A 27,032-nucleotide genomic window follows, 5' to 3' on the forward strand; every position below is an offset into this window, starting at 1 on the left:
ACACTCATGTACAATGGGCTGACTCACAACCACAATGTGCTCAATTTTCAGAGAGATTTCCCCAACAGTTGTAGGATGTGACACTCATGGCAACTGACACGTGTCTGCCCGGTTACCAGTAGCTACAAACTACTTCCTGTTTTAGTTTGAGGCTCCCTCCTCAAATATTCCCCACTGGCTATGTTCCTGTGCAGTCATAAAAACGATTCTTTCCTTCCTTTAATGTGTACAGTTAAAAGTCATGTGGCCAGCTGTTAATAACATTGCGCTCCATTGCCTTCTGTGCAAATTAGTTGTCAGTTGACGTTTTAAATCCCATCATCACTTACCATTAAACTGCACTTTCTGCTGACAAGACAGACACCAGTAGTTGAAGGGTTTTTCCAAAGATCACCCCAGGCAAGATATCCACGCAGACAATCCCATCAATCGGTTAGGCCTAAAAGACCACCCAATCTGCAAGTGATAATGACATGCCTCTAGTAAGTAATCAAGTGCATTGGCCATTGCGTACTCCTGTCATTCTCTGTAGAGGATGGTAAGATGTTGGAGACATGACGGTGCACTTCAAATGTTTAGACAAGGCAAGGAGCCAGGCATCAACTAGAAAATCCACGGGGATCATCTGTTAATCTTTGGAGTTGTTTTTGATCTTTGGGGCCTTGTTGTTATTCTCACATGCACTAATCACCCACCAGGAATCAGCATGTTTGCACAACTGAAAGAACTGCTTTGTGTCAACAGTTCACCTTAAGGAACAGTGTGCAAATCAGTACCGGTGAACTAATCAATACCAGCTGCTATTGAAAGTGTATATATTTTTCTACTTGATTGTTTTGTACGTATGCCAATGCCATAATCCTTAACTCTGAAATACAATTTGCCAGAAAAGGATCAAGATCTGGTGGGAAGGGCTTTGGTAGCCAGTGAACCTCATAGTATCTGCAGGTGTTTCCTTTTGGAAACTAAAACCAATAGACTTGCAGTTACAGTTATAGCTGAGGTTTGAACCAATGTTTCAGACAAATCTATTTTAGGCAGCCACTTCGTTAGGATGCTGTTAGGTTCGAAGTGCTAAATGAATCTTTGTATTAAATTATAACAATTCGTTTTTAGCTGTGTTACAGCATTGCCAATTGTGGGAACTATGTGTAGTCAGGTTTTAATACTTAGGCAGGGATAAAAACAGAGTTTGTTTCCTTTTCACGGCGATGTATTAAAGAAAAAAAAAAATCCTTTACATTTTTCAACTTAGGTTCTGTGTTATAACTGAACTTAAAAAGGCATCTGTGGAAAATTCTTCTTTAAGCTCTTTTACAGTTTAAGAGTATTTTTTCCTTAGTCCTTTTTTATTTACAACCCCCCCTTATTTCAATGTTTTTATTAATAAAGGTCCTTCCTTCTTTTTTGTTTGGTGAGGGGTGGTGAGGCACAGACAAACCCTGTATTTGAGGCCACAATAGGTTTGGATGGTCTTTCGGCTTCTTTTTTGGGTTTCAAACCATACAAAATGGTGAAACAGGAAGTAATAGACCTACCCAGGTCCGCCTACCTAAAAGTGTAGTCCACAATTCTAAGACACTATTTTCTATCAAATTCAGTGAGTTGCTCCTCATGGTCCTCAAGCTGTCTGTTCTGTGTGTGCACTCAAAAACACTCAGGTGTTCGTACAGTCCTGGCTCTTAAAATAAATAAAAAAACAGGCCAAACACTATTTCAGACACATTCCTTTAGGAGCACTAAAGAAAGGGGTGTAATTTGATTGGCTGTTCACCTCAAATATCAACAACCCTTTGCCAGAATTGTGAACTATAGCCTACTCCCCATTCAAATGCTGAGATAGAAGGTTTGTCATCTTTAGTTTCACTTATTTGATCCATTTACTTATTTCTTTTTGACTCATTTCAGATTTGACTACATTAACAGTGTCCTGTTTTGCAGCCTAATCTAACCACTCAACCACACAATTCCGAGGTCCAAATCTCTTTAGCACTACTATTGGTCAAGTCCATTTGACTGCCAATTTTGCAATTACTTGCTCTGTGGCTTTCAAGAGGTGGTGAGCCCCGGCCCATGCGAAATCTTCCTTCTGGAAACGCCAACCTCTCAGGTGGGTAATGTAGTTTTTGGCTCATCTTGCTGGAGCTTCCCTCCACTCTCGTAGCCACCTCTTCAACAGATGTTGTTTCCTTTATAGCAGAGACTACGTTGGGTGTTGGGACTCAGGTGCTTTTGACAACATCCTTTCAAAAGGCCCAACTAAAGCCCTTCCTAATGCCAGTTCAGAGGGTGTGTCTCACATCTTGTGGTCTTGTGCCATGTTGGTTACATATCTGATTCTGAACATCCAAATCCATCCATCCCATTCTCTGTGGTTATCCCCTACAAAAGAGGCAATCATCATGTTTAGGTTTCTGTTCACTCTCTCTGTTGGTAATGTCTTGTTTAAGAAGTAGTACCAAGAAACATATAGGACATTGCATGGTTTTTGAGTTTTTCCATATGGCCCCCTAGTGGTTTGTCATAGTACTGTGATAGGATTGGAGGAATGTGGAGACACCACCAGTTGGAACTTTGGAGCTCCCTTAACTCTCAATGGGAACACGTTGATACTCCTCAAAGGATGTCCTGTCATTTCTGGGGGTCATCATCCCTGTGTTTTCCAGAAGTTTTGGGATTTGAGGGTCGGTATTCCAATCTATAGGTATGCCAGAGAGGATGGTGGGATGGTCAGATTGCACATGAATGTAGAGGATTGTGTAACATATGCTGTTATGTTACATGGGACTGGAACTGTACGAGAAAGAGTATCTGGAGCCGTGTTTAGACAGCCTTTGCCATAACAGACTTTAAACTGTTATTGGTGTCTTTGCATGAGTGTATAGGTACAGTCTGCATCTACTACAGCTACAACTACAGCTCTGATGTGAATTGGCACGACCTAGAGGGAGGGAGGATTCAGGTGAGCATTTAGCTTGTGTTGCACAATTCTGACTCATGGCTTTTTGTATCCTTGGTTTACTTTTGCCCAGTAGTCTTTGGATGATGTCCAATCACATTTCATTTGTGATCTAACTCTCACCAGTTGCTTGCTCCACAGTATGCACTGGACCTCTTAAACTACTGGCCAATTCTGGGTTGCAGTTCTTTAGTATTCCTTTCTTCATTTAGCTTTTAGCTTTTAGCTAGTCTGCCTACCACTTGAACCACAAGTAAGGGATAATGTATAGTCCGGTCATTATCGAAAAATACATCCTAAGAGAACGTTTCCTATGGCTCCCTGTCAGTTCTTATCAGAAATAAGCCATTATGGTAGGAAGTTATGACACTGTTCAGTAAATCTGATGGCTCTCGTGAATCTCAAAGGTTGGGAACTCTAAACATTAAAGGTGATTTATGATATGGAGTGGAGGAGCTATGAGGGACTCTGAGAAGTGGTGCACCCTGGGAACATCACTCTGACAGGGGTGGAGGGAAAACATAGTTGCTTGCCACGGGTCAGTGCTTTCTACCATTGTTTGTCTCTTCTACATAAGCAATCTGCCACAGCTGTCTGTAGCATTGTCACTGATGTGCCTCCTGAGCAGCAAACCTACTGTCTACATATTGCCTCAAAAGATCTTCTCTGCTCTTTGATTTTCCCCACAAGAAGCAGCTTGATTATTCAGATCAGTCATGGTATTTTTCATCTGCTCCAAGAGCAGTAATGCCTGCTCTAGAGGGTTCTTCCTCTCCCTCTGAAATAGGATCATCCTCTCGATCACATAAGTGCAAAGACTCCAACGGACATGAGGCCTCTAGCAAAGGCTCTCTTATTGTGAAGAATCGGCCATAAGTTTGATTGGATTCACCACCAGCTCGTTGGTGTGCTTGCTTACTGGCAATGGGATCAACATCTGGCATCTGTCGAAAACTCCTTTCCTGCATCCGAGTATTTTTTCTTTTCATGGTTTCCTTTCTATCTTGGTTCAGTTTTGCTTATTTTAAGAGTTATTAATAGAAGCACTTCCTTCTCTATTGTTTGGTAAAAGGTGGTGAGGCACTCATCAGCCTGAACACATACAAATCTTGGGACGTGCAAATCCAACCTCCCCACCTTTGATCAGCCTCAATATTGCCACGTACTGTACATTTTTCCTTCAGTGCACGGGTTTCCAGCCTTAATTCAGGCTCTGGGGACACAGTGTGTTTGGATTGTTCTGCTTTGTTATTTGGGGGTCAGTCCCTACAAAATAGGTAAACAGAAATTGACACTTCCCATCCCTCCTACTCCCCACACAGGTATGGAGACAGGAAGTTTGTTATCTTTAGTTTGACTTATTTTATCAATGTACTTATTTTTTTTTGTTTGGATGGCTGTGTGGCCTTTGTCACAAAATAAATTATTTGTATTATACTTTTCAACAACAGCATATAGTGTGCTTGACAAAACAAGACAGAATAGATTAGTGGGAAAGCAGACATAGACAAATAAGAGAATAAATGAATGTAGCCTATACATTATACTATATACTATATATAATACTATATATGCTTTGGCTAACACACATTAAGGTTCATTAAAATATATTGATTTATAAGGATACAATAAAAAATATGATTGTATATTTCATATTTGTATTATTCAATATTATGTATTATTATTATTACTATTGTCCTTTTTATAAGTATAATATAGTAATACAAATGTAATTATTATTGTGAATATCATTATTATTATTATTATTATTATTAATAATAACAACTGTTGCCTAAAGACATACAACTACTACAACTATTATCACAGGATTCTCCAATGCAGTCCAACGCTGAATAACAATAAGGGGAATTCCCCAGGCCATTTCCTATGGACTATGGAGGTTTATATGGCAGTTAGTCAAAGAAAACTCAGACAAGGCAAACGATTTGCACCAGTGACTAAAACCTGTCTTCATACATTTTCCTTGGAAGGAGTCCTTAATATTTTTTCTTTGTCAGGTTAGTATGTATTGTATGTGTTTTCATGGCTCTTCTATGGAAGATCCACGTGAAGTGTGCCAATCTGAATAAGGTGTTCTTAGTTAATCTTCAGTCAATCAATCTGCAGAGGCCACAGAGCACAGAGAGCAGTGATGTGTGACAAGCATGCAGCTGGGGTTATGATGACTAAAACTGCATTTTCAGTTCTATAAACAGCTCACATTGCATCCCTTTCAGCCTACATACCTGATGCGTCTTCACACAAACTAACAAGAGTTTTAAGATAAGATAAGAGTTTTAAGATAAGATAAGATATTCTCTTGGTGTATGTGAGTGAGTGGTGGCTTTCCCATAATCCCATATTTCAGGTCAGCCAGGCACACGTAAAACAGTGGCAACCAATAATTCTTTCTGCTTTCATGGCCAATTCGAAAACTTTTATTTAATTTTATGAGAATCTATCTAATGGCAGCGGAGAGTATATGCAACATATTTATTTGTTAACATATGTTGTTTTACTTACTGGGGTGACATTACTTGAGAATTGGGGGAACATGTGGTTTGAAGTGTGGTGATGTCACTGAGCTATTTAGCAGGATCAGAAGAACAGCCCACATGGGTATTCACTGCAATCTTTGTTCAGGCTATTTGTTCAAGGCATAACATATTTGTAAACACAAACAAATTAAGTGAGCAAGAAAACTTACAGCATGCTCCTCAGAAACTGTAAGTATCAATCATTCAAATCTTAATACATGTTTTTTTTGTAAGGAAGTACATAATTTAAAGATTCACAATCTAAAAGCTTTATAATTTGATTGATTAATGCCATACTTGTAAACAACCATTTCACTTGTTGATGTTATGTATGTATGCATTATTCAAGACATTTCTTATACTGGACTTAGCATCAAATCTAATTTTATGACATCCATATTACTTTGCATATTACGTTTTTAGGGCATCAAAGCTTGAAACAGATTTGAATACATCATAATAGCCAGTGTATTTCAAACAAGTTAGCTTCTGTGAAGAGCGCGCTACTTTTGGACATTTTGGAAAGCTTATGGCACCAGTTATACCATTCAGCCCACCGATGGCTTTGAACATGAGAGGTGATTTACAATCAGACTGGCCTGAACCTCTGGGGCAGCTCTCAGAGCCCTGACAGCAGTTTAGATTGCTTATCACGGGGGATTCTGCAAACGTGAAAACACGCTGTGCGGGGAAGAAGCTCCAAAAGTCCTGTCAGCACATATTCTCTATACATCACCTTAGCGTTCTGGACAGGTTTGAGGCATCACAGAAATGCAGAAAACAGGTTGAAGTAGAGAACTGCCTCAGTTTGGAGTTTTTGTAGGGGTAGAAAGTTTTAAGAGGAGACATGGGCATGTTGCATTTAGTGTAAGAAGCCCTAGTTTTCCTTCCATGTTATAAGTGAATACTTGCAAATGTTTTATTCATTCACTGTCTTGAGTGCTATGCTGTAAGTGACCAGCATAGAAAGTGTATGCTTTTCCACTTATGTACAAACATGTAAGTACTTTGATGAAATGTATTGTTTTCATGAATAATTTATTGATATACACATTTTGATATTCTTTTGACTATGAAACCATCCATGTTTTCAAAATATAAAATGAAATAGAGGAATCGCATATGAAGCTCAAACATTGCATTCAATTCTAAATTCATTGGGTTTTCAGATAGAAAGAAAGTCTTAAATATGCTATCTATCTTTGAGGAAATCTGAGGGTGTCAAAAGCTATGCATTTTAAATTGACCAGATTGCGCTGCTGCAACGCCAGTTGATATGTCTTGGTGCAATGCCAAGGTTTAGGGTTTGTTGCTTGCTTGAGCATGCTTTGAAATGCATGCAAGTCATCACATCACAACACATTTTGGCCATTTAATATACACAACCCAAACTGTTCTTACCACAGTTTCTTCCCCAATAATGCAGAATGTGAACTGACAAGAATTATGAAACTATATGTTCATCTGAAATATCTGAATGAAAGACATTACTGCTTAGTGGATTGAAGAGTAGGGTGTAATAAGATAAGTAAACGTGCACATTTGCTTCTTTCATTTAGAAATAAATCTGCAACAAATGTCCCCTTGATAATAAAGATCCACAGTATCATACAATGTACTGTACCTCCCAGGAAAGAGGAAGGCCTTTTTGGAGGTTGGACCTCTTGACTGCTTGCCTAGATCTTCATATGCAAAGCAGCACAATTGGTTTACCTCTAAATCTAACACAGCTGGTCCACTTCCTCTTTTTTTAATGTTGAAAAATTCAGCTGTCTTCCCCAAATCACTCTGTGTGCAAGTATATGCATAACCTGAGAGTCCATATATGACGTGCAAAGAAATTCAAAGGTAATGTGCAGATAAAACAGTAGATTGTGAAAGACAGTTTAAAAGAGCTGCAACTAAAATGTCTGCATCCGACACATAGGTGCACCCTCTCCCTCCTAAGGTCCTCTACTTGCAGAAACTCTTCATCTGTTTACAGAAGATATGGGAACTTGAAGCAGTCTTTGTGAACCGAGTTTGTGAAGTGTAATCTATAAGCACACTAGTCGTCTCCACTGCAGGATGAGTGTATATGCTGCCTGTTTTGACTTGCAAACCTGTAAAGGATATGTTGTTGAACTGTTACATTTAGTGACAAGTTTATCTCATATCTCATTGGTCCGAATGACTCTGCATGACTTTGAATTGGTGATCTCTGAAGGTTATTTCTGATATCAGTTAGGGTTAGTGTCTGGTTAATAGTTACGGCATCAATGGCAGACAGAGATTGATTGTAAAGGTTAAATGTTGAGCATTTTCGTACCAAAGCAAATGTAAGTCTATGTTCAGGAAATCTTTAAATGTTAACAGCACAGTGGCAGTCAAAAACTATAGGTTTTGGTGAGGAAACATATCATACCATAGAGTGGCAAAGCACAGAGAAAAAATCACTGTTTGCCTGAATCTGGCACCAATCATTCTTGTGAAAATTATGCTGGTCTAGTTGAACAAACAGTGCAGTTAATCAGACATTCTTGATGAATAAGGCCCTGTTTTTCCCCTGAAGGCTGTTGAAGTGCAGCTGCCTTTGTTTACCACGAATCACTGAGCCACCACACCCTCCCAAGCAAACAAAGACTTTACCGAGCTTCCCTGTAAGTCACTTCATAAACTGGCACTCCCGTTGGATCCATGGAGATACAATCTGAAACTCGCACGTCAAATAAATGTGCGGCATTTATTCATGTTTGAGCACTGCTCGACCCCATCCCAGTGTTAGTCTTTTGGGAGTCTACACTCTTAAGAGTGTAAATTCAAGACATGCGATTGACGCAGTTGAATTATGTAACTGTGCTTTTGCCGAAAGGAGTAAGTGTCTGAACACATCCTGTACAGTCCCACTTCTTTTTGAAGTATTTTCCCCCTTCAAATTGTGAATGATAAGCATGACCAGCATTTTCTGTGTCTGTCATGTCAACCACTGGGGAACGGAAGGTGGAACAAGAATTGGCTCAAGGGAACGGCTTTTTCGGCAGGTGCTTTGTGTGACAGAGAGATGCATGTCTTTGACCCCGTCAATCCTCTTACAGACAGGAAGATCTGCACACATACCATAATCCAGCCAAAGGATCTGGTTGTAGGGGCACTGCACTGCTACATTGCGTGTTGCTCAACCACTCTTGTTGTGACCAGTTGCTTATTTAGGGGTATCATAAATTCATTAATGATGGAGCTTGAGGAGGGCTGGAAATAGTTTTCGGAAGACGAGGTTCCCTGCGGTGGTTGATAAAAGACATGTATGCCATAAATCAGTCAGGAACCAAATATCCGGAACATGCAAAACCTTGAGAGTTTCCTTTTTAAATGTTTTTGGTAAAAAACCTGCATCAGAGTAACAGGAATGTCCGACTACTAAGACCTAATTTTGGTGTCCCCTGTTTATAAAGGTTATTTGCAAACCTTTGCCCTTAAATTCTTAAACTTAATTTCCCAAGGACCTAAAGTGACATGAATGTTAAGGCATTTTTATGCAATAAGGTGATCAGTATGACATTTTGTTCGACCTTTTACACCTAACAGTACCAGCTGAGCCATCTAACTCCAAGCCTTACCAGGGCGTTAGAGTTAAAGACCCCGTGAAGGAACTCCTGAGGAGAAAAAGAGGAAGCAGCAATCCTCACAGCGCCACATCACCCCCTACTGCCGTGAGTGCCCACAAGCATTTCCTCATTCCAGTCCGTTCCTTGTCGACTAAGACAGACATCTGTATTCTTCGCAGTAACTAACTAGTTATCTAAATAAAACATTCACCTTGAATATATGCTATCCCTAGATGTGTAAATGTATGTTTCTATGGCTGTGTGATTCTGTGCTCACATCTGTATCCTGGACAGGGGGATAGTAATCTGGTGTTGCAGGAAGCTGCACTCCCTCTCACAGTGTCCAAACTGCGAGGGGATTTTGGCTTTATATAATCCAGGTGCTTTCGTATGACAGTTAATCCATTATGCCTGCACTGCCAAAGGGCTGGGCATGAGGCCTATGCAAATGAGCACACAGCAATGCCAAAAACTGACTCCCCCCAAACACACACACACACACACACACACACACACACACACACACACACACACACACACACACACACACACACACACACACACACATACATACTGCAAGCATACAGTGTCACGTTCATCCCCACTCCCACTGTAGACATCACAGAGGAATTAAATATCTGTTGATCTGTTGATCTGTTGTGGTCTTTCACACATTTAATATCTGTTGATCTGTTGTGGTCTTTCACACATTTAATATCTGTTGATCTGTTGTGGTCTTTCACACATTTTCTACAGTTGTTTCCAAGATGTCAAGACAGAATGCTACATTTGTTTCCAAGATGCCGAGACATATTAAAAATCATATAATCATGATCATATAACTTAATGAATGGGGAAATATTCAGGCAAGTTTGGATACTCGTGTGCTACCATGTACAATCCCCAACTATGACCTTGTGAATGTTCATCAGTAATATTCGGAGCCGCCGTAATTCAGTGACAGTGGTGGTTACTGATGGTTTGGTGGCCAGACAGGGAATTCTGTTGGTGGGCCAACTTCCTAAATGTCCAACTTTCAGAGTAAACCCCAACACAATGTTGCCATTACCTGTGTAGAATGGTGAATATGTAGATCCCCTTTAAAATCTCTCTAATGAGGAAAATAGAAGTTAAGCATTTTCACCCTGAATAATCAATCACTGGCAGTACATAACTCTATGTCCATCTTCCTGAAACCTTTACTGCTTTCCCACAGACCCCCATAAATAAATGTCACCTACTCCTATTTGTTGCCCGTAAATTACTTAGGCTCCTGTCTGCTGCATTCTGACTGCACTCCTTCCATGGAGGAGCCATTTATAACTTAGGGACTGGCATCCATGATAACAGTCAAATGAACTATTAGTCACACAGGATCAAATGTGAGTCACCGTAGTTCAGTGGAATACATTTGATTACAGACGACAACAGGCTGATGTCATGGCCTGAGGAACAATTTAAATGGGTAGTCTCCCACAAGATCTAAGGGAATAGTATTAAAAGAGCAGTTAATGTACTTTACATCAGTATTAAACAGTGTAAATAACAGGGCCGCAAACAGTAGCTTAAAAGCCTATTTTTACTTTTTTAATTTTTGATGGACAGCAGGCCATCGGTTCAGTTTGTCTTCTGTGAGAACTGTGTTCAGAAAATAAAACTAGATGAGTTGCAGAAAATATGGAACAGTGTGAGAAATAGCAGAAACCAAAAGGAGCAACATACTAGCTTGAGCCAGTTGTTTAAAAAAAATATCTGGAAGCATGTTTAAAAGAGCTATCTGGAAGCATGTTTAAAAGAACTATCTGGAAGCATGTTTAAAAGAGCTATCTGGAAGCATGTTTAAAAGAGCTATCTGGAAGCATGTTTAAAAGAACTATCTGGAAGCATGTAGTATTCCAATGGTTAATCTTGGTTCCAATGTGTTAATCTGAAAGGTCTTGCTCACTTTTAACACTCTTTGTAAGGTTTAAAGAAGGGTGTTTATTAGTTCTTAAACTTTGGGTATGTTGGTTCTTTTGTTAGTGCCATGCTTTGCATTCTGAGTCATCAGGTGGAAGAGACACAGGGGTTATCATCTTGACACCTGCTCCACCCTTTCACCTCATAACACTTAACAAAACCAAACACTTTCATTGTAGTCATGTCCTGTCAGTCAATCATTATCCTGTCCCCTTTGCTTTCACTGCGGTGTATATCATTTAAAACACACACACACACACACACACACACACACACACACCCACACCCACACACACACACACACACACACACACCCACACACACACACACACACACACACACACACTCTCTCTCTCTCTCTCTCTCTCTCTCTCTCTCTCTCTCTCTCTCTCTCTCTCTCTCTCACTCACTTACTCACTCGCACACAGCTGTGCAAATGTTGCTTGAATGGATGGATGCTATATACAGATGCTTAAATGTCAAGAAATGTCACACCAATTTCTGGCACTGAATGTAACATGAATGTAAATGCATTTAATTGCTGTGTTTCTGGAAAGACTTCTAGGATCTGCTGTCGCACATTTGCAATCAGTTTATTTTCACCTTTGGAATTACATTCCAGCACATTGTAGAGTGCAGTTACTTATAAGTTATGTTTTCCTTGTAATGCAACACTGACATACCTCCGCCATGGTACATGTAACGTGGGAGTGACACCTCCACCGACATGTCCCAGCAGTCAGTTCCATATCTTTTTTTATGCGCAATACTTGTACTATTTTAGTTGTAGGTGTGAATACTGTGACCACTTCATCCACCTCAGAAAACAAGCTTATCTCTGCCAGTGCCACTCCCCCCTTTCCCCTGGTACAAGGTGTGTCCTAGTGGGCTTTTGTTCCTGCATGCTCCCACTCGCTGCCCTGTCAGCATATGCAGAAAACCCTCAGACATATTCACAAATCACTGCGCACTTAGTATTCATTCTGGAAAGGCATTGAATTGATGCATGTTACTTTCATTGTAAGGCCATTTTATGTTCTCGAGGCGTGCCAGTATATCCGTGTTGCACTAATTCCATGCTTGAGTGGTTCCATTTGGTTTAGTTGGAGTTGTGTGTGTCCCAGTAAGTGTTTTTTAGTGTTTTTTGACTTTTGAAAAATGTTTAACAGTGGGGAGAATTTGGTAGTGTAAATCATTGGCACAATCAATGATTAACCATCATGTGCTAGTAAGCCAAAGCCTTTATGAAAGATGAGAATTTGTGTCCTGGACCACAGAACTGAAAAGCACATGGCCTGCGCAGCTAGTGGAAATGACAGGTGTGTTTACCTGCCCTTCACATGACCATACACCTGAAAGTCATTCGAAGATTATACTGTAACTAGTTGCCTATACAAATATACCTCAAAAGTGGCAAAATTCAATTCAATTTGATTTATATAGCACCAAAACAATAAAATAGTCTCAAAGCGCTTTGCAGAGCCCAGGGCCTGAACCCCCATAGTGTTTTTTAAAACTCTCCTTTCACCAACAGGTGGTGTTTCCAAACAGCATTTTACCATCATATAATATTGGTAAGTTTAGGCCTCTGTCATTTCTAGGTGAAAACTCTGTCTGTGAATCAAAAATATTATTTTAGTTCTGCCATCCATTTAAATTAGAATTATAATACACATATCTTTAGTTGTAGTGGTAGCATATTCACTATTTCTTTATATATTGACACTGTCTTTGAAAGGGACCTCAGGTTTTCTGGAGGGTAGCCCCGGTGGTGGCTATGATATGGTCACTGATGCTGGAGCTCTCTACACCGGATGGCTGGCCCAGCCTACAGCTCCCACCCTGCAGCCTGTGAGCCACTGGCCCCCCCCAGACTACTTCCACACCGACACCACCCCTGTCCCGGCCTTCTCTGCCGACATGTACGTCCAGCCTGTCTGTCCGAGCTACACCATGGTGGCGCCGTCGTCTCTGCTAACTCTGACACACACTCCCCTATTCACCAACATCGGGGTGAGATGGACAGATTGTCTCATTTTTCACTTTTCTCCTCTTGTTTTGGGTGCTTGTCAGTGTCACTGTCTCGCTCTTCTTTTGAGAGGAGGCAGACCACATTAGTCAGTTCTCCCCTGCTGGGCTTGTCAGTGCTTATATCTTGGTCATGTGTTGAGGTGAGGCAGTTTGGGATTTTTCCTCCTCTTCTCCATGTGTCAGTGTCAATGTCTTGCTCTTGCATAATAGTTCAGCAGACAGGTAAAGTTTATCCAAAAGGGAATTTAGGAAGTAACTAGATAAAATAAGATAGGATTGCACTATGCAGCCTGTCAGTATTGAATGGATTCACAGAAATATGAGGGCAATATCTACTCATAAACTTCTTTCATGAACTCTTTAAGTGAACACAGATGAAGCTGATAGAATGTAAAACCCTTAAATGTTAGTCACTGTTTATTCCTCTATTTTCATCTTTTCTCCCATTTGAAGACCATAACTTCGACCCCAGCAGCGCTGCCGCAGGTGGATTTCCACGACACGTCGCTGGCTTACATTCCCTGGCCTCAGCCCCTGACCACCATCCCTGGCCCTGTGATGCAGTACCCGCCTTGCTCTACAGCCTTGCCCACAAGCCCTGTGCCCCCCGAACCCCCTGGGCCCTCAGAGCACGTCACGGTGCCCATGCCAGAACCTGACCAACAGCAGATGGAGGAGGAGCCGAACCCACTGGAGAAGCTTCTGGAAGATGACCCCAAAGACTCCTATGTTTGTAGCCCCTCGGTGTTCACGCAAGATGTCTGAGGCCTGGAACGTGGGCCTCAGTAGACACAGTGTTAAATATGTCTGTCTGTACTTATAAATTGGTTGTGATGCAAATAGTTTGTTGCAATGGCCTTGTGCACAGGTGAAGAAGGTGCTTGGTCATATTCTTGTTTTTAATCAATGATGTGTGTCATCCTCTAATCTGTTTTTCTCCAAGAACATCTGACAAGGGAGCAAATGTCATTCAAGACATTTTATACAATTTTCAGGTGATATGTTGAAAATCTTGTTGTAGTTCAGTGTTATTGTATCCTATATTTTGAAGCAGCAACAAAATAATAGTGCAGATTGCATTTGCTTTATGGAAGTTATTATTAAGATATAATTTTTATGCCATGCCTTCTCGTTTTGCATTATGGATATAATGCGCAAAATGTGTTTCTTGTATTCCTGCTTCATCTTGTATGAATTAATTTTAATATCATATCATATATATCAATGTGCAACCATAAGTACCCAATTTCATTAATTAAAAAACCATTAACCTCACTTTGTTATCTTCATTGGTATTATAAAATAGGGTGATATGTGAATTGAATGAAACCCAAAGACTGTATGCTGGTGTACTTGAAATAGGTGACAATCGCCACAGGTCTGTCCGGTTAGAACTAGAATGATGTCAATGTCCCAATGATGACAGATGTAATGAAGTATTTATTGCACACACTCAAGCCTTGAATGGCAGGATGAACTTGAATGATTGAAGATGAACGGTGAATACGATTATCCGCGTAAAGGACTCGTATTTACACATGAATTCTTGATTGACCGTGATTGAGTTGAAGAACCATGAACCGTGGTTTCTATGGAAATAATATATAACAAATATACACAAATATTAACAATGAAATATGATAAAGATGAAACAGTATATACAAACGATGATTATGATGGCTATGATATAAATACGGATCTGTCCCTTTCACAGCGTTATGGTGAACATTCCACTCCTCCGTTAACAACGGCAACTCTTGCTTAACGGTAACAGAGTGAAACATGACAAGACAGTATAATTACCACGCTACATAAACATACATATATTATATACACTGATATGAAACAGACCCGCTACATTACACATACAACAACGAAACACTCACTCTTTCATTGACGCACGGCAAATGATCGCGAATGTCTCTGATCGTGAATTGACCTGATGAACTGCTTGAAGCTCCTCTCCAACTCTGCTTACTTGACCCACAACTGGCCAGTGGTGGCCCAAGCTTATATAGGCCAGAGGGGGGGAGTGAGAACAAGTCCAGGCTAGCTCTGAGAAACCCAGCATGGGGTTAACCATCTGGTCAGTGAAATTCCACTGTGCACGAGCCCCACGGACTCCTGGGATCAACTGATAGGCTGACCTCTGCCTGGACCCCAGGTCCCGTGAGTGGCCTGCACAGCGGGGGTGCACAGCTGGAGGCAACTGGTGAGACAGCCCTTTTTAACAGGTATCGTAAGCAGGTAGCCAATATTTAATGATACTAATAGCAGTGGCCTCATTAGTTTAAAGAAATGTTCCCTTCATTGTTTTTGTATTGGTCTCTCCACCACTGAAATCATAAAAATGACACCTCACAAAGAGCAGAATACCTTTCACTTAAGACACGGCTTGTAATGTCAAAACAAAGCTCCTTGGTGGAGCAAGAGACACAAGGACTTAAGCGAAACGTGTCCTTGAGGGAAACTGTAAATACTTAAGCACTTATCTCAACACCTAAGATAGTTGAAAGGCCCCTAGGCACTTTCTCTATCTCATACCCTACAATTGCCTGAATTCTGTCATGATCACACATGGCTCGTGGAGGGTATCTGCTCACCTTTACAGTCTTCTCTGCAGGTGCAAAGATAGTTACAGTAATTTAAAACTAGCTCAAATCAAAAGCTCTGTGCTTAAACTGGCCGACGGGCAACGTTAAATGTCTACATGTTTCCACGGTGACATAAAGCTCAACAATCAAACATAAAGCACTCCGTGCATGGTGCCTATGCCCTCACATGCACGAACACACACGGCACTATAACATGATATTATTGCAGATAGCAGATAATGGAATCATAAAACAATGCACCGTTTATTCACCACCGGCATTGTTTATGGAATCCTGATAATTCTAAGATTTCACGGAAGACCAGATGGTTTCATGAATGTTCCAAAGCTATACTGCTGTGTTTCATTTAATGTATTTAATGATACTAATGTTACATTTAGTCATTTAGCAGACGCTTTTATCCAAAGCGACTTACAATGTATATACATTTAGTCATTTAGCAGACGCTTTTATCCAAAGCGACTTACAATGTATATACATTTTACATTTACACTGATGGCACACTGCACATCAGAAGCAATTAGGGGTTCAGTGTCTTGCTCAAGGACACTTCGACAGGGAATCGAACTAGCAACCTTTTGATTACTAAACGACTTCTTTACCTCCTGTACCACTGGAAGTTGCTCCTTCTGCTTCTTTTCACTCTCCATCTCCCTGGAACCTTTTTAATTGTCATTTAAAATATTACTCCATTTACCATATTGATAACATTCAATGAATTGACTAAGATTGATTGATTGCTGAAGGTGAAGAGAAGCTGTGCTGTCCTTTAAATTTACCAGAACAGGTTAACCTTGATTCTCTGACTTCATCTCTGCATGTCACTCTCTGTTTTTACCATTTGGTATTTAATGACCTAATGTTGTTTTATTCTTGTGCTCAAAACCAGTCTACTGAGCCTACACATCTCAGTATAGGGAATGCATTGAGTTGACTGGATGCCTCCCAGAAAGGCAGCCGGTCTTTGGGGCCTGACGTCAATGGGAAAGCCAGTGTGGACCATCATGTCACAGACAGGGTGAAGAGGGGATAAGTGACCAACACACTAGAGTTGAAGAGCACTTCAAGAGACTGACATGAAGCTCAGCCTTAAAGAGCTGGCCTTTGAAGGGTGGCCGACCGACATAACAGCATGCATACCTTTCCTGTTTTGTGTCCTGTTTTGAACTGCCAGTCTGTGGTCTTAGTATATGAAGACCAGGGGATGTGTTATGTGTTATTAGCGTTGTCCTTGTTGGTTCGTTCATTTTTCTGTTGGGGTTTGGGGGGGGGGGGGGGGGGGGGGTTGACAAGACTGCTGATGTGTGCTGGATTTTTTCTAAAACAGTAATTAGTGCAAACTGTGTAATTAGACCTGGATGACAGCACTAGACAACTGTAAGGATGAAAGTGTTGACTTGTCATGTTATCATATTAGTCAGACTCAGTTTTTTATGTTTTTTTTTTTGTACTTCATGAGAGGAATGAATAATAAAAAATATGAGTCATGGGTAGTCATATTTTCTTTTAGAAGACTCCAGTAAAGGCCACTCCCGTAGGTGATGGCATGTCTTGAAACTACCTCTTGATGGCAACCCACTGCAATCTCATCTCACCCCAGTAAATCACCATGCATTCTTTGTTTCCAAAGACAATGGCGCCACAAATACCTTGAATTGAAATGGGAACGTTTCCACAGCGCAACTGTCACACAAGCAATGTTTAGATTCGTCTGAGACACTGGCTTGCTGGTGTTTTGGAGTTGGAGGCACAATAGATCCAACCAAACACAGCAATGCTCGGGAGCTTTTCCCTTTTGTTTAGCTCCAGGTTCTTAGTGCTTGATGAAGAACAGCGTGTGTGTATGAGCAGAGGAATGACAAAGCATGTCTGAGCACCTACAAGGAGGTGGAGGTGCTATGGGAATCCTTGACTCCATGCCAGGGACCATCATGGACAGACAACACCTGGAGTCCCATGATGACAAGACTGAGTGTTAAAGGATTAAACTAAATTAAATTCTTTTTAAATTGCCTTGCACAAACAGAGGGAAGAAAGAGAGAGAGAGAGAGAGAGTGAGAGAGAGAGAGAGAGAGAATTGTAGGTTCTTTCTGTGCGTGTGGTGGTGTTATCCATGAATGAACCCTGTCAAGCTATCTTCAGGAGTAATCTTAATCCCATTGCTGATTAATTGTTTCTTGATTATGACTGTCAAAACTAAACATAACAAATGTCAAAACTTCTTTTGGCCTGCTACAGCTCTACAAAGTACAGCATGTATATGACAAGAAATCTATATGTAGCCTTAACTCTTTTAAAAGATCGAATTAATGCCATTTGATATATAGCAATCATTAAGTACTAGGTATTTAACAGGGTATTTAAAGCAGGCACCATGCTTGATAGTTATCAGTGCAAAACTCACACCAAGACATGCTCGGCTAATACCAAAGCAGCGGAACGCTAATGTACGCTAAGGCTTGCCTTTTATGATCTTCCCATTGAATAGATCACGAAACTAACCATTTTAATGACTTTGTCAGATTAAAAGGATTTACTCTGCCAAATGCATACGAACTGCTGGGTGCAGAGGTGCTGGAGGTATTCCAGGCATTTCAAGAGTTCAGGATTCCCCAAAAACACAATCCAGTGGTCAACACACACTACTGCAAGACTGTTTTCAGGATATTAAAATATCACAATGTTTATACTTAAATATCAGTTATAATGACATTTGTCTTAATCTTACTTCACTGATTAATCCTATGGCTTTGGAGGAATTGGGGAAAGTCTTGGATATTTAAATGAGCAACATACTGACTATTGGCCTATAAACCTAGAGAAAGAGAACTGTTGTTGTCATATGAAGTTGTGACTGTTTAGGCAACATCATTTCTGGCACAGTGGTGCAGTCAGTCTTCACAAGAAAAGGCTGCCACGCAAATTGTACTTCTGTGGGCGGTCCAAGAGGAACATGACAAATAATTAGTCCCATTACAAGTACCTTGTATTGTTATATTTCACTTTCGTATTGCTTATATTGCATTAATTCTATCGGAGGTCAGAGGTTAATGCATTTACAAAAGGAGGGAAAGGAAAAGGGAGACATCCAGGAGAGAGGTTCTGTGCATGCTTCGACAGAAGTTGCCTTGTCATAATATATTGAATGTATTCAATAGCTATGAAGTCATAGCTTTTTTAGTAACATGATAAAAAAGACATGCCTTCTCCAAAGTACAGGCCTCTGCATGTGTAAACCACATTTCTTTTCAAAGACAGCACATCTGGGCACATCAGGACAAGCTGACACAGCTGAACCCTGGCACCATACCAGAATAAAGACTTGCTACAGCACCCTTGGCAATAAAATTGAGCAATTGTAGGAGGAGTTAATTGACATAGGGTCTGTAAAAATGATTGGTCTAAATTGTTATAATTGCAGGGGTTGCTTTGACTTGCCCAAGGAGGCTGCTCATAAGATGAAGCTTCAAATGTGTTTTAAATGATTTGGGAAATGAACTGAACGCTTGTGATTATTGCAGGCTTACTGAGCAGCACACGCAATGTCAACTGTTCTTGACATCCATACACGATGTTCTGCAGACACTGATATTGCATACATAATGTATGCAAGTCCTTACTTGGTATCCTCTCTCACAAGGGAGACCTTTGACATACTATCCATGCTTGCCAAACTTGCGTAATGCCTTTGGGATTACTAAATGAATAGCTGTTTAAACAATAATGATGAAGTACAATCCCACACTTGGGACTAACCTGCAAACCTTTTCACATGGCACCAAATGTGTTCCTATCCTTTGGTTCACAATACATTGATGGATAGATGCTATCTGTTTGCATCATATCATACGGCATGTGTTTGCTCTGTCTTTGCATAAATCTCATCCACCCACAGAGCATTTCAATGTGCACCGTGAGCACACAGCAGCAATATTATGTCAGCTCTGAAACACCCCAAGAGGGTGAAAGGTCAAGCTAAATTTCAATAGAGGCTCTTGTAATCTATTTGTAAAAGCAGAAAGAGAAAACAGAAAGGTCATGAATCAAACACGCTTGTCACGTTCAAAGGTGCTGCTGGACTTGTCCTCATCGGTGTTCCATTTAGATGCTGGTGAAAAAGAAATCATCTCAACTTTTCAAGTTTTGGAACTGGCCTAAACAATAAGTGTGATACGTTTGTTCTTTAACCTCAGGAAATAGCTCCAACCACGTTCTGCTCTGTTTACATGCACATGCGAATTTCATCACAGAAACATCAAGTTTTGCGGTAAAAAAAAAAAAAGAATCCTGTCTGAATCAAGTCTTAGGAGCCGGTTCAATCAAGCCATCGCAGCTGCCCATTGCAACGTCCTCGGGGCAAAACTGAACTTTTTGGGAGAGCAAGGCTCCTGGTCCCAGGGTGACAGAGTGGTGACTGTGAAAACTTTCACTGACTGGACGTGTCTGATCTAATCGTCTTTTTAACAGAAGGGGAACTAATGTTGCTAGCGAAAACAACAGTGTGATGAAAAAATACTTCACAAAACATCGCGCCCGTCTCTGACTTTGTAGCTGTCTCCAGCACATCGTCTGCCTGTTGCATTCTTGGCTCGGCACACCATGCCAACAGCATTTGCACCGACCCCGGACATTGCGATTTCAACATCTCTCTCCACCCTCTTCCCATGAGTCAATATCTCTCTACCTCCCTCATGCCTGGGTTGTGGATTTTGGCAGGAGGTGAATGATTTCTTTAGTAGGTGCTCTCCCACTTAAGAGAATGGTGTGGGCTAAATGTGCACAATCTTATTGTTTAATTATCTTATTAACTTTTAGACACATGGTTTGGACATTTTGTTTGTCCTATCAAAATAATTCGGAAAGGTTGGTGCTGAAAGTGTTGCCAGACCTGCTGTGACATTTGAAATGATGTCTTACAGTAAAATGTCTAAAATAACACTGCTATGGAAAGAAACCCATGCAGGCAAGCATCAACAGCTTAGGGGTACAACTCTTAAGCACCCTAAATATTCTGTCTGATAGAATTAATGACACCCCACACACATAAACACCTGTGCCCACCCGCATACCCATATCCAGAACTTCATGCTTCATGTATTTCGGAATAGCATGTACAAAAGTACTGCTACTGTTTGTGAGATTTTATGATATCATTCATCTCTATCATGCTGGGCGTTGCCTTGGTAGGTGATAAGGAGCTGCAGGAGTGTTGGATCTGGATGGGGGGGGTTTTCACGGGGAATTCCGCAAAATTCAACCCAGTTGGCATGCTGCTGATTGGACTCTGAGTGCAGAACAAAACCATTCAGGGTGTGTGACTTGATTAATATTTTGCTCTAGTTCTCTGTCCGTGCCAGGGAAAGCACATGGCATACATGTGTCCAAATAGTTACTAATTTATTTACTTTTAGGGGCCATGGTTACAGCTGACTGATTTAGATGTCCCTGTCTTTGGTGAATTGTTCCATTTCTGCAAGCAACAGATCTGTGAGGTGACCTTTTCATGCTCACTTGAGTTCTGATAAGGACTTGTGAACATGACTGGCAGTCTCAAGTTCATTGCTACTGCAATATACAGTGCAATTACATCTTGTAGTGTCTCTATGTCAAACCGTGCAGAAAGATCATTTTTACTGTACTATTCTTTTTTCATGATGGTAAAGAAGGTGCGGTGTTCCTAATTCTTTTCAGTACCAATGGCAGGTGCCCCACCAAACTATCTAACTAAACATAAGTAATGAACTACATTAAAATATACATAACAATAAACATTATTTTGTCTTGCATTATTTTGTCAGCATTGTTTGCTGTGTGAAATTCCTGTTCTACTTCATCTGGCAGCAAGAGAGCAAGACAGAACTCCACGGGAATCCAAATACAACACATCTTTAGAAAAATAATTTTATTGTAAAAACACACAGGAAGGTACACGTAATGCCACCTGTAAACTTGCATCACGTAAACTTACAAAATCAGTCACTCGTCAGTCATTCACTTTTCTAACAGGGAGGGGAAGGGTTTAATTAAGACCTAAAATACAACGTCAATTTCAGATGAATACATTTGACAGATTGTTCTGTGATTCTGAAAGGATTATAAGTAACAAGCGTCTAGAGAATCCCTCTTGAAATAGCAATTGTCTAGCGCCGACGTGTACCAGCAATCTGCGTTGCCGTAAGTATTGTAATCTGCCTGCGATATGGCATCCTGAGATCCTGACAATGGGGATGTACAGTAACACTGTTGGAGTGAGCAGTATGGGTGGTGATTATCAGGGATGAAACTGCAGCCCAAGTCCATCCGTGTCGGGGAGTTGTAACATGAGGAGGATGAGGAGTATGAGTAGGGTGATGAATAACTATTGCAATCGACAGGACTGGGCAGATTAAAGGAGTCTGATGGGGAGCTCGGAACCTGAGAGACACAGAAATCACATAGACAAAAAGTGTCAGCTTCACATGGCAGATAACCTGCAGGAATGTAACTGATTAAAAGCAGGCTACCGCTTAAAGCGTAGATGACAGTCTTCCTGAATACAAACTCTCCACACTACGTTGTTGTAAAATCAAATACAAAACAGTTTGCATACCACGCAGTTGCCGTAGTAGTCCAAGTTTGAAGGGGAATATCCTTGAGACCAGCTCTGAGGAAAAAACCCGCTGTTGTTGACATGCTCGGCTGCCATCATGTTTATCATTTGATGATTGTCATATCCATTCTCCAGCGGCATGTTGTATATGTTTTCTGTGAAAGATCGCGACGGTAGGTTGCATTCTGGAAGCGGCTTCCCTGAAGAAAAGTCTATGAAAGAGAAGAGAAGAGAGAAATATAGACATGGAAAAGCCTAAGGAGACATTTAAATTAGCAGATACTTCAGATGTGATGTCACGGGTCCATCAGCCAACAGCTAAATCACATTTAAATGCAAGTTTATAAAAGGGAGCTGAACCGCTGTACTTATAGGAAACCTGAAAACTATATTAGTTGAACAATTAGCATTTTTTCCCCATTTTTTCTATCTTGCAATGCCCTTTAAGCCCTGTAAGCGAGAAGGATGCTGACTTCGCATGTAAGTTTCGTATGCAATAAATTAGTTTACTGAAATAGAATCAGCTATTGTAGGCTAGGTCGGGCAGTTTTAACGTGATGTGAGACAGAGGAATTATCTTTTATGGACCCAGGTAACAATGATAGATCCCATGTATAAGATAACATAATTAATTTGTAGGCTTTTGATGTCCTAGGCCTTTTTAACAAATAGCTTCCCAATTGTTGTATTACTATGTTCTATACCTATGTAACGTACTCATTGACTTTTAACTAGAATATAGACTACTGTTTTGTAGGCCTATATGTTCATTGTAGGATTTTCTTCATAAATAGCCTAACCAAACAGGTAGCCTACGATTAAGTGGCTATATGGAACCTCGAACAACTATGGACATCTGTCAAACCCACCAGGCATAGATGTATGTGAAGAAACTTCATGACTTGACAGGTTTTGGGATTTCTATGAAGAGAGAGAGAGAGAGAGCGAGAGAGAGAGAGAGACAGAAAGATGAGACAATCTCTGTCAATTAAAGTGGCCGTGTAAATGACAAACTTCTCTAACTAACGTTTCAAAGGAAATTGTTGTAGATGTTTTTACATATTTGTTCATAACAAGTTGCGAGTGGTGTTGCATACATACATCAGACTGAAATAATTAAACCTAGTATTTGTATGTAATAAGGAGAGAGAGAGAGAGAGAGGAAGATGCTCGTTTACTCTTACCGCAACTGTTTTAATAGCTTCTTGGCGAGCTCTCTGCCTTTGTAACAGCTCCTTGACGGTGATCTTTACTCTCACCCCTTGATAGACTTTATCTGGAGGTAAAAGCCAACAAGTTATTCACAACATATTACGCTGCAGAAATTGTGCATGTTAACCAGTGATAAACAGTTGATATGATCGCACATGACCATACCAAATCAAACTCACAAGAATTCACCAAAACATTGTAGCCGATACAAACTTTCCCTAACCACATTTCATTGTATTTAATTTGACTGGATTTCATTTCATTAGACCTACATTTCAATTTTGACGGGATTGTTCGTCTTGGAGAAACCTAGGCTACGGGTAAATGTTACTGGGTAGACCACTACTTTCTCAAACATCGGCGCGCACTTTAACGGCAATTTGAAATTAAAATGAACTCATTCACATGTAGTAGTTTGGATAAAGGCTGGGTGTAGCGGCTACCCTGAGACCACTTGGCAACGAACGGGTTAGTAGAATGCCTCCTACTCGATTTTGTGGAAAGAATAACTGCAAAGCAAAGGTAAAACATTTGAATATTGTAGGGGCACGGGTCTTATGTTGCGAAAATAGTTTTTGGGTCAATCGGCGTGGGTTAAAAATGTTCTAGATTTGGTTAACGCATAACCTACTAAAATTTAAGAAAATAGCCATAATGTTCTTGCTTGGGCGAGGCAATAAGCCCACGAGTGTAGTCGCTCCACTTCCTGGTCCTGCTAGGAGTTGACTGGAAAAAATAAATCGGGAAATAGTCGGGATAAAATGGATCTTTTGGGATGTTGAACGCAACGTTTAATCGCATTTTAGACATGTATCCTACAGGAGTGAGTATTTTTCATTATGTTGTTTTCCGGATGGACCCAATGTTTAAGGTTATATATAACTTGAAAATATGCGCTACTACGTCTGTGAGAAGACTATATGCTGAAAATAGGGTACAAGCATGGTCGGGTGTTTTCCCAATCCAAATAATCTACTCTAAACAAATCTTCAATTTTACCTAGTTCCAATCTGAATAATATATCACGTGCCGTGTCACAATGTGGTTTGAATTTGATCAGTAATTGATCAATCTTGAATGCATTCTTGTTAACCCGTGTCACTTGAGTAATAAACCCAGGAGTTGGCTAACAGCAAATTGCGTAAAAGTTTGGCTAAAGCTACTTTTACTGGTTATGTTTTACAATTGATAAGTAGGCTATCAGAATAATAATTTCGTTTATTTCAAAATGAGAGTGGGCTCCGTTTTATCGAAGTAATCCATTATTTGAAAACTCGAAACAACGCCACTCAATGGTTAAGGATGTGAAGGCAAACGGAAATCATCTCGGGGGTGGCAAACTGACGCCGCTGTTGATGTGATGCGATTCGCACAAGGTGCCTTGGGAGTAGGCTATTGGGATCGGAAGGCTGTTAGACCCATTCTGATAAATATTCATGTATTAAGATCTTGGATCAGCAAGAGTCTTCTTTGTGGAATTTATGAGGTTCATAGTTCAATGCACAAACAAGTTGCCAACATTCTTCCAAGTTTCTCATTTTCGCCCATAACGCAACATTAAACGGAATAACATAAACATGGCTATCATCTTAAATGAACCGCATATGCTTAGGATATTGTTTGATAGTGGGTTGTAGGAAAAGTGATATAATGAACACATGTAGTCATCTCGTGAAAACGAAGAAGGCTATAGTTTTAGAATACTCCACACGGTCTAAACTCAGTCACCTCATCTTTCATAGGTTAATAAACATTTGGACAATAGCCTACTTAAACGTGTAGAAACATAATTCCACATGAGGTAACTGGCCATGAAACTTGTAGTAATTTAGCTATTTATGTCAAGTAAGATTTGCAAAGTACATCACTATTATTATCTCGTTTAATTAAACTCTAATGTTTAATCTCTATTCCCTCTCTTTGTATGTCCACAGGTTGTTCGAGTGAGGAAAAATAAAAAGATGAAAATGATGTCCAACTCACCAGACATGATGGCTTACAGAAGTTAAAAACCCTGGTGAAGCTGTTCTGGGACTCCACAACGTCCTGTTCTTGGCTGAGTTGTATGGCCAAGATCGAATTATCCATAAAATTCTTACAAAATCTACTCAAAGATCACTTAAAGTACTCTCAGAGCATGCAACAATATAGTATTATAGCTGGGGATATATTAGTTTGAGATTTTCTCGCCCCATGCCTACTATTTAAAACCCCTAGAACTCCATGATTTGACAATGATTTGATTGCGCGATACTTTCAATTTGAATATTCAAAGGGTTCGCTAAAAGACTAATATTTTCAATATATTTGCACCACAGATGTATAAAACAACACCTTCTGCAATACAATATAGTGTTTTTGAGGTCTTTGACCTAAAATATCAAACAATTTTTAAACTTTTTATCATCCTTTTGAATGAGGTAGTATAACTCCCCTAGTTGGGCTTTATTTCGGTATTCCATCAATATGCGTCCACCAAACATTAGTACATAATTTATATGGCGTTGCTAACACATTTACCTACTGGAAACCAAATAAATAATGGACATAATGTGCAATTATAATGCAATTTTAAGGACAAGTTCATAAAATAATAGATTGTGGGCGTGGCATAAGGGAGCAGCCATGTTTCTCATCACAGCATCTGTAGTGGCACTCCTTTGCACTCCACTCTGCACATCTCTTTGCACCATAATGTTTTACCCATGTATCATATCAATAATATATATATATATATATATTTTTAACTTTTACAAGTTTTTTTCTTATCCCAAGCCTGGCAATGTCAATACCCTAAACGGACAAAACTTCATAAGGCCCCAAGGAATTTCCCTTCTATAGGGAACACATCTTTGGGAGTACTGCCATTTTAAAGCATCTAAATGAAATGTCATTCCCTAATTATAACACGTGTAATATAGGCCATAGAACCCAACAGACTAGGAATATGAAATAAAATATATATGGTTACGAGTCAATAATTCCAAAAGCTCCCCATCACCAGGAACCTAGAGATAAGTCATAACTAGGAGAAGTTTAGACAACTTGGGCCTTGATATGATTGTAGTGACTCCGACTGAAGACATGAAATATCTTGCACATTGTTTCCAAAAAACAAAACAGATATCCACTCTAACGTTTTACAATATCGACAAGAGGATAAGAGATTATGACATTTTGGTGATCTATGAAGACAAATCTGTAAACTATGAATCAAACTTAAAACATAATTCATATTATTTTAATTGAACAGCGTCGTCCTCAATCTGAACAGGTGATGTAAGGGGTCACTGAAGCCTTCCAGAACACGAGGTTGAATATACAAAAGCAGATGTCACCCGATGTGCTAAGTATTAATAGCCACACGCGTACACGCGTGCCGGCATACCTTGGAAGATACGTGGTCTGTAATCCAATGATAGGCCAAGGGTGCGGTAGATAACATGGTATGGTTAGGCAGTAAAATACACTTTGCGAAAATGTATGAAATCGTAATTTACTTGAAAACTGCGTGCAATATTCTAGAGCTGTACTGCTAAAGAAACT

At 40.1% G+C, this 27,032-nt stretch overlaps 2 protein-coding genes across 2 annotated transcripts; one reads left to right on the forward strand and one right to left on the reverse strand.

Moving 5' to 3' along the window:
- Nucleotides 1–4,948: 4,948 nt before the first annotated feature.
- Nucleotides 4,949–14,345, forward strand: LOC105893735 (POU class 2 homeobox associating factor 1). The gene is made up of 5 exons (XM_031584207.1): nt 4,949–5,685; nt 9,061–9,185; nt 12,574–12,613; nt 12,778–13,052; nt 13,524–14,345. The coding sequence occupies exons 1-5, from the start codon at nt 5,670–5,672 to the stop codon at nt 13,833–13,835; spliced, it is 768 nt and encodes a 255-aa protein (XP_031440067.1). The 5' UTR covers nt 4,949–5,669; the 3' UTR covers nt 13,836–14,345.
- Nucleotides 14,346–21,570: 7,225 nt separating this feature from the next.
- linc.pou2af1 (lnc RNA pou2af1) lies at nt 21,571–25,558 on the reverse strand. The gene is made up of 5 exons (XM_031583672.2): nt 25,470–25,558; nt 23,459–23,550; nt 23,144–23,195; nt 22,275–22,486; nt 21,571–22,099 (listed from the first exon to the last, which is right to left on the reverse strand). Exons 1-5 carry the CDS (start codon nt 25,474–25,476, stop codon nt 21,779–21,781), a joined length of 684 nt encoding a protein of 227 aa, XP_031439532.1. The 5' UTR covers nt 25,477–25,558; the 3' UTR covers nt 21,571–21,778.
- Between the last annotated feature and the right edge of the window lie 1,474 nt (nt 25,559–27,032).

This window comes from Clupea harengus, chromosome 17 (genome assembly GCF_900700415.2).
Source record: "Clupea harengus chromosome 17, Ch_v2.0.2, whole genome shotgun sequence".
In the NCBI taxonomy this organism is placed as follows: domain Eukaryota; kingdom Metazoa; phylum Chordata; class Actinopteri; order Clupeiformes; family Clupeidae; genus Clupea; species Clupea harengus.